The 7,295-nt window shown below is 53.5% G+C and overlaps 1 protein-coding gene across 4 annotated transcripts; it reads right to left on the bottom strand.

The window, feature by feature from the left end:
• Nucleotides 1-580: 580 nt before the first annotated feature.
• On the bottom strand, nt 581-5,772 carry PVRIG (PVR related immunoglobulin domain containing). Of its 4 annotated transcripts, XM_034988493.1 has the most exons (6): nt 5,724-5,772; nt 2,156-2,402; nt 1,720-2,073; nt 1,516-1,639; nt 1,368-1,425; nt 581-1,254 (listed from the first exon to the last, which is right to left on the bottom strand). In XM_034988493.1, the coding sequence occupies exons 2-6, from the start codon at nt 2,280-2,282 to the stop codon at nt 928-930; spliced, it is 990 nt and encodes a 329-aa protein (XP_034844384.1). In that variant the 5' UTR covers nt 2,283-2,402; nt 5,724-5,772; the 3' UTR covers nt 581-927. The 4 variants fall into 4 exon arrangements, with proteins under 4 accessions (XP_034844384.1, XP_034844383.1, XP_034844386.1 ...); XM_034988492.1 differs by lacking the exon at nt 5,724-5,772 and having other exon boundaries at nt 2,156-3,302; XM_034988495.1 differs by lacking the exon at nt 5,724-5,772 and having other exon boundaries at nt 581-1,221; nt 2,156-3,302.
• Between the last annotated feature and the right edge of the window lie 1,523 nt (nt 5,773-7,295).

The following is a 7,295-nucleotide window of genomic DNA, read 5'->3' as shown; positions in this document are numbered from 1 at the left end:
CTATGGAGCCTTGCAGCTATCACAGCTCTCACCACGTTCTCCTGTGGCAAAGGTTCGATGAGGCCCAGGCTGCTCGCCCTGTTTACCGGAGGGCTGGCTCCGGGAGGGGAAGATTAGTGGGTAGGGGAGTGTGTGTTTGGTCCCTCTGCTGGCCGGGCCTCTACCTACCCCGCGAGCAACCAGTGGGGAATAGTGCGGGTGCCCCAGCAATGAGAGGAGCCGGAGGCGGCTACTGTGGGCTGACTTGAGGTGAGTCGGTGGAAGGCAGGCAGCAGGACCCCTCCGCAGACCGCCTCAGAGAGCCTGACATGGATGCCCCAAGGATGCTTTTCTCGGGTTGAAGACCCAGGAGCCCTGGCTGCTGTCCTACGATGTGGCAAGAATTGAGGATGGATCATCCTGCCATCAGCCCCCGCCCCAGTCTTGTCTTCCCAGCCCCTGGTGTCTCAGCAAGGTCTACAGGGCCAGGACTCTCCGGGGGGGGGGGGGGGGGCAGGTGGGAGACCTCCCAGGCTGAGGCCTATCCCCATCGAAGTCCAACCTGGCCCCTGCCTCCCAGGGGTTGAAACTGCCTCTAACTTCTTAACCCTTAAGGAAGAAAAGGTCCAGCCAAGGCCCCAGTCAGAAACCATTTTTTTTCTTTTTTTTTTTTATCAACATCACCTGTGAGGACTGGGGACTTGAAAACAGGAAACAACCTGGGATGGGATTTTGTCACCTCACGTAGACACATGTGTGCCCACACGTGCACACGTGCTGACCACATCCGCAGCCAGGGGACCTTGGCCAAGTATGTGTGGAGACACTTATGCAGGCCTAGGAATAAAATAAGATGTGCAAAGATTATGCGCCCCCAGGACACAGACACCACAAGCGGGTCCCAGAGGTCTGAGAGGAGAGGAGGCCCAAGCGGACTTGGGGTCCCTCTCATCGAACTCCTAAATGCCCCTCCACGGCTCTGTGCCCCAGAGAGTCCGGGAAAGGGACGAGGTTGGGGCCGGCTTGGAAAGACCTCTCTCCCGCCTGAGCATAAAGTCCGTTCTCCATGGAGATGAAACTGTCGCGTGCGGAGGCTGGCAGGGGTGCCCAGCGGGCGGGCGGCTGGGGCGGGCAGGCTGCGGGGGCGGGCAGTGCCGCCCAGCGGGACAGTGGCCGGGGCGGGAGGACCGTGTCCAGAGTTGCCGGGCCGTAGCAGCTGGTATTGACGGTGGTGTAGGGGGCCTGCAGAGAGACCAGGGCGGCTTGAGCAGCCCCCTGCAGGCATGAGGGGGAAGGAGGCCCAAGTCAGGCTCTACTCACAGGACCCGCCCCGCCCCCAGCTGCAGCCTCCTCTGTTCCCCCCTCCCAAACAATCCCCCAGTCCTCACCCTTGCTCGCGGCTGTGTCTGGGGACTGGCGAGGCAGGGCTGGACCTTCATGACGGACCTGGCAGAGTGAGGCGGGTTAGAAGCAAAGCAAGTGGCTAGCCCACCGGTGCTGGGGTTTAGACTGGGCCCGACAGGGGTTGGGTCTCACCAGTGCCTCTGCCGATGCAGGAGGTGGAGGAGGTAAACACAGCCAAAGAGGAGGACCCCCGACACCCCAAAGATCCCGGCCAGGTCAGCCCGCAGTATGGGAGCTGGAGTAGGGGCAGGGAGCCCTGTGTATAGACAAAGAGGCGTACCAGACGGGTGGCTGGTGCCCTTCCTCCCTCCCTGCCCCCCCTCTCCTGAGCCCCACCTTGGTCTGTGCTGAGGAAGAGGTTCCCACAGGCCTCCTGGGAGCCCTCAGGAAAGGAAACAAACTTGCAGCAGAAGGTGGTGTTGGGACTGGGGCTTCTCCCTGCAGATCCTTCTTTCACGGTGAGGGAGATGCTGGTTTTGGTTTCCCAGTCGGCCTGGCAGGCAGGGGGCCACTGCTGGATGCCGAATTCTGGGTGCAAAACAGCCAGCCTAGTCCCTCCGGCACCATCAGGCCCCCCAGAGCTCACGGTCACTAGGGAGACAGAGCCAGATCCGAGGAATCCACAGCGGACAGTGAAGGACGGGGACTTGGTGGCCTCCATCTGAACTTGCACCCACACTTCAGGGGTCCCTGTGGGATAGAGACATAGGAGCACCCCAGGGCTGGGACTCCACCTGACCCCCATGTCTTCCGCTTCTCTCCGCCCACTCACCAGCAGTGATGCAGAGTGTCAGCAGCGCCCAGAGCAGGACTGGGGCCCGAGGCCTGTCCATGGCTTCCCTCTGGCCCCAGCTCTGGGAGCTGTCGTGGTGGGGACAGCACCTGGCTTCCGTTCTCATCGCAGGAAGTTTTCATGTGTGAGCAGGCCCGGGGAGCAGCTGCGCTCAGTGTTCTCCACGCCCCTGCCCCACTTCCTCCTCTGTCTGCCTCGGCTTGGTGAACACAGGGCAACGGACCCCCTGTCTTGAGAGACGTAAAGCCACAGCAACCAGGTTTTCCCTGTACCGAGGCTGCGCTGCACGCGAGCGGGGCAGCGGGCTCAGGTTCCTTTCCCAGCCCTGTCTCCAAGTAACCGCCTGGGCAGGCCAGGCCCTGGGAAGCACGAGGGGGTTGAGACGGGGAACCAGGGGTCCCTGGTCTCTCCTTAGGAAGAAGCCTCTGGCCCCCGCCCCCGCCCCCCAGCTAAGGGCTGGGGAATGTACAGGAATTTGGGAAGAAGGAAGATCCTTAGCAGGAAAGCCAGCAGGGGCCTACCTGAGAGCCGCCCAGCTGGACTCATCTATGGATCCCTAGCTCAGACCTCCCTCCTGAACCACAGCTTCATCATGTCCGGCGGCCCGCTTAGCGTTGCCTCTTGGATGCCTGTCACAAACGTCCCCCAAACTGAGCTCTGTCCCATCTGCAGCCTCCCTCCAACAGTGGAGGGCATAGGGGCTTCCAGCTGTTGGGCCAGAGGCATAGTCCTCTTTGGCTCTTCTCTTTCATCTCCAGCCTGTCAGGAAACCCCAGGGGCTTCCCATCCTGACCACCCGAGCCCTTTGTCCCACTCCTTCCGCCGCCTCCCGGTCTCAAGCTGTCTCTCTCCACGAAGCATTGCTCCAAATTGCTTTCTGGCTTCTGTTCGTTTATAGAACACAGAGCAACCAGAATGCTGTGATCAGAATGATTTGCATCTTGTCCTCTCCTGTGCCAAGCTTCTGTGTGGGGTGAGAGGAGCTTGGTGAGCTCAGGGTTAGAGCCAAGGGCCTGTGCTGAGGACTTTTTGCCCAAGGTGTGGTCAGAACAGAGCTGTGGCCCTGTCCCTGCCCGTTACGGTGCGTTTAATCCTATGTTAGCCAAAAACCAAATCCGTCTCTTGGGCAGACTCTCATCCCATCCACGCCTGAAAACCTAGAAAAGCAGGGCCTCCAGGTCAATCACTTCACTGCTCCCAGCCCAGTGAGCGTCCTCTCAACCCGGTGACCTTCACTCAGATCCGATGGGCCAATCTCCAAACCTGACTCAGACCTGCTGTCACTTCTTCCACTACTGTTCCCCTGACAGGGTGGGAGCCCAGCTCAGTGTGGAGGCAGAGCACAAGGGCATATGGACCCTCAGCCTCTCCATCCTGGAAGCCCTCCTCCCACCCACTGAAATCCTCCCCACGTTGCGAGGCCCAAATCCCACCACCTCTGGGAAGTTGTCCCTGAGTGAACATTTCCCTCGAACAACCACTGCATAGACGGTGGGCCCTGGGCGGTGGCTGCCTGGGGGCCAGTCCTCCGGGGCTGACTCTAAGCCCTGGAGGGAGGGCTGGCTTTCAGAGCCCAATCACACAAGGGGAGAGCAATACTTGGTGGTCGATGGGACAAAAAGCAATGGCACAACTACTCACTATCTTCCATTTTGTCTTCTAAGCCACACTGTCCCCTCAGTTCTCATTGTAGATGATTTAAAACAGAAAACATCAAAGTTCTTTCACTTTCCCTGTCATTCCCATTCCCCTCCCCATTTTTTCAGGAGGTTCAGACTGTCCATATTTTATCATTTCTGGAAACATTGTAAGTTTTGTTTTATCCCAAACTCTAGGAAGGGTTTCCTTTTAGCCCCTAAATAATTTAATTTGGGGATGGTATAAAATAGTGTAACCTTTCAGGTGGAGAGCCAATGTCCCCAAAGTGTCTTTACCTGTTTTGAAATGCCATCTTGATCATAAATTCTTACAAATGACATACTTCTGGATTCTCTTTCCTAATCTATCTGTTGATTCATTTGCTTATTTCTGTTTCAATACCACAAGGTCCTAAGTAGAATGCTTTTGTTTTGATCTGATGACCCTTGCCCTTTCTCAAAACTTTCTTGGCTATTCCTGCACAATCTCCAGAATTCTGAGCTCCAGAGACACAGAAGGTCATTAAACCTGCCAACAAAAGCCCTGCATCATCAGGCCTGCACTGCTGGGCCTCTACCCTTTTTGGTACAGAGACACACAGTAGATGACCCAGGTCTGATAATGGCCACTTCCAGCTCTGACCTTTCTCAGTGAAGTCCCTGCAGCCACACCCAGCTCACGTCCTGCTGCAGTAATACATCCCCTGGCATCAGTCTCTAGAATCAGGCCCGTGGGGGTTGAATTGGTGCCATAATTTCATAGCTGTGCAAGCTTAGACAAAGCAACCTAACCTCCCAGAGCAGCAATATCCCAGCAGGGACGACACTTTGCTTCACAGCTCGTGGTGCTGCACTCACGCCTGGCCCCAGCCCTCAGTGAGTATTGGTGACCAGATTTTTTTTTTTTAAGATTTTATTTTTAAATAATCTCCACACCCAACATGGTGCTCTTGCTCACAGCCCTGAGATCACGAGTCACACGCTCCACGGACTGAGCCAGTCAGGTGCCCCTGGTGACCATCATTTTATGAGAGACCTTCCTCACCTGAGTTTGTAGAGTGAGACTCCTGATCATTTTCACAAATATCTTAAATGTCGTGAAATGGCCATTTATGTTCCCTATCAAAGTAACAATAAGAGGTAACATCCAGGTGTACACCATGTGCTAAGTTTACTCTGAGCAAGTCCCACAGATCCGTTCCATACTTACAGTGACCTTATGAGGACGTAACCTGCCCAGGGTCGCAAGGCTAGTACACATTGAAGCCAGGATTTGACAAAAATTTTTGCCCCAGAACCCACACTATTACAACTATGCGGAGTTGTCTCTCCCACATTTAAAAATGTTAAATGACAAGGTTTTGATCAAAATCCAGCAATCCTCTGCCCCATCCGTGGATAACCTGTGCTCAGTTCCGAGGCTGGGCTTGCCCCCCATCCCGATGGGAGCTGCTTCTGTGCCGAGAGGAGCTGCTTTATCCTTCAGCTCCTGCTCCCCCACTCCATCCCTTGGCTGGCTCTCTACTGCATTAAAGTTGATGTATGTTCCTTCGTCTTCCCGAGTGTCCCAGGGTTCCTCCGGCAGGTGGGCCACTCCTCTATGCTCTGCTCTCGTCTGACCCCCCTCTTTCAGTGCCTACATCTCCAGCCAGCCCAACTCCACACACAGGGCTCACAGGGAATCTGTGCTCAAGGAAGACTTGTTGTGTGGGTCCTTTCCAGGTCTTGTGTTCCACCCTACCCCAGGGAAGGAACTACAGAGCTCAGGGAACACTTCAGAATGTCTATGTGTGAAAATAAACCTTCCCCCGTCCTGTTCCCTTATCCTCTCGTGCCATCCAAGAACACTTTTCATCCTGTAACATCCCCAAGTCAGTACTGCCTGGAATTCAAAACACAGGATGACTTACCTGTTAGCCGAAGACTTTTCTCCTCAGCCATCTGAAAAAAATCTCTTCACTTTATAATTTAGGAGAGACCACAACCAACTCACCTTCTGGTGCAGCTCCTGGCCACAACAAAGGTTAAAAAAGAAAAAGCCTTAATTGAAGATGATTTAAAATAATTTAAAAGCTATTATTTGCGGGGGGCACCTGGGTGGCTCAGTCGTTAAGCGTCTGCCTTCGGCTCAGGTCATGATCCCAGGTTCTGGGATCGGGCTCCCCACTCAGCTGGGAGTCTGCTTCTCTCTGCACCCTGCCCCTAAGCTCGTGTGTGTGTGTGTGTGTGTGTGCATGCACTTGCTCTCTGAAATCTTAAAAAAAAAAAAAAAAAAAGCTATTATTCGACAATAAGCTAACAGGCAATGCACAGCAGTGCCAGTCCCCTGAAAAGCACTGCTCGGTGTCACCTGTCAACCCAGGTAAGGTCAGCCTGTGCAGAGGCCTCCACCTCTCTTACCCAAGCAGGCCTCCACTCCAGGTCCAGCTTGGCTGGGGCCTGGCCACTCAGGGCTGTTGCTCTGAAGCCCACGGCCCCGCCTCTGTTAGCAAGACGTTTACTGGCACAACATCCCCTAGAGCTGTGGTTTTTGGGGGGGGGGGGTGTTTGAACCTCAGGTGGTACACAAGGTATCAACTGCTGTCATGCAGGACAAACTGACCAACATTTCTCATTTTTAAAGATAAGAATACAATGAAGGTAACTTTTATTACCACTAAGTGACACTGGTGCTCTCATTGGGATCCCAGTGTTCACCTCCAATCAGATCAGCGTCCTAAAGTAAGACACAAACCCAAAGCTGCTGCTGGCCTGCAGTCTACATGCTCGAAGATGCAGTGGGTTTTGTAGTCCTAACCATGCATATGCCCTCTAAACACACGGTCACTGTACTGGAAATCATTTTCTGACCTGTTTAAGTCTTCCAAGTGAAAAAATTTAGGGGGTTTTGGCTCATCTATTAAAAAACAAAAACAAAAACCAGTAAATGCAGCCAAAGAAGCACCTATTCCATTTGGATTTACAAGGTTTTGAGAGGTACTCCTCTGTTATGTAGACCATAAAAAATAATTACCCAAATAAACTGAACTTTCAACAAGAACCTCAGAAAACATTAGACTATGATTTAAAAAATGTTTCTCACTTTGCTATTTTTTTAGAGCAAAAAGGTATTTTGTACTATTAATAAAATATTTCAAGACATTTATTTCATTAACTCACCCATTACTTTTGGGTTGGTTTTTTGTTTTGTTTTTTGAAAGAGTAAGAGAGAGAGCAAGAGAGTGAGCACATGCAGGGGGGTGGGTGGACGGAAGGGCAGAGGGAGAGGGAGAACCTTAAGCAGGTTCCACGCTCAGCATGGAGTCCAACTCAGGGCTCGATCTCACAACCCTGAGCTCATGACCTGAGCTGAAATAAAGAGTCGATGCTTAACTGACTGAGCTACCCAAGCACCATTACATTTTTAATGTGTATAATAAATAAGGGCGCCTGGATGGCTCAGTTAAGCGTCTGCCTTCGGCTCAGGTCATGATCTCAAGGTC

Source organism: Mirounga leonina, unplaced genomic scaffold (genome assembly GCF_011800145.1).
Source record: "Mirounga leonina isolate KUSES-001 unplaced genomic scaffold, KU_Mleo_1.0 Mir_454, whole genome shotgun sequence".
NCBI classification, from domain to species: domain Eukaryota; kingdom Metazoa; phylum Chordata; class Mammalia; order Carnivora; family Phocidae; genus Mirounga; species Mirounga leonina.
This window is presented reverse-complemented; position numbering and strand designations above follow the sequence as displayed.

Excerpts from the sequence above, each read along its gene's own strand:
- PVRIG (XM_034988493.1), bottom strand. The coding sequence starts at position 2,282 with ATGAGAACGGAAGCCAGGTGCTGTCCCCACCACGACAGCTCCCAGAGC. Across the intron at positions 1,426-1,515 it reads CTGCATCGGCAGAGGCACTG|GTCCGTCATGAAGGTCCAGC; the intron begins GTGAGACCCAAC and ends TCACTCTGCCAG. Across the intron at positions 1,255-1,367 it reads AGACACAGCCGCGAGCAAGG|GGGGCTGCTCAAGCCGCCCT; the intron begins GTGAGGACTGGG and ends TCATGCCTGCAG.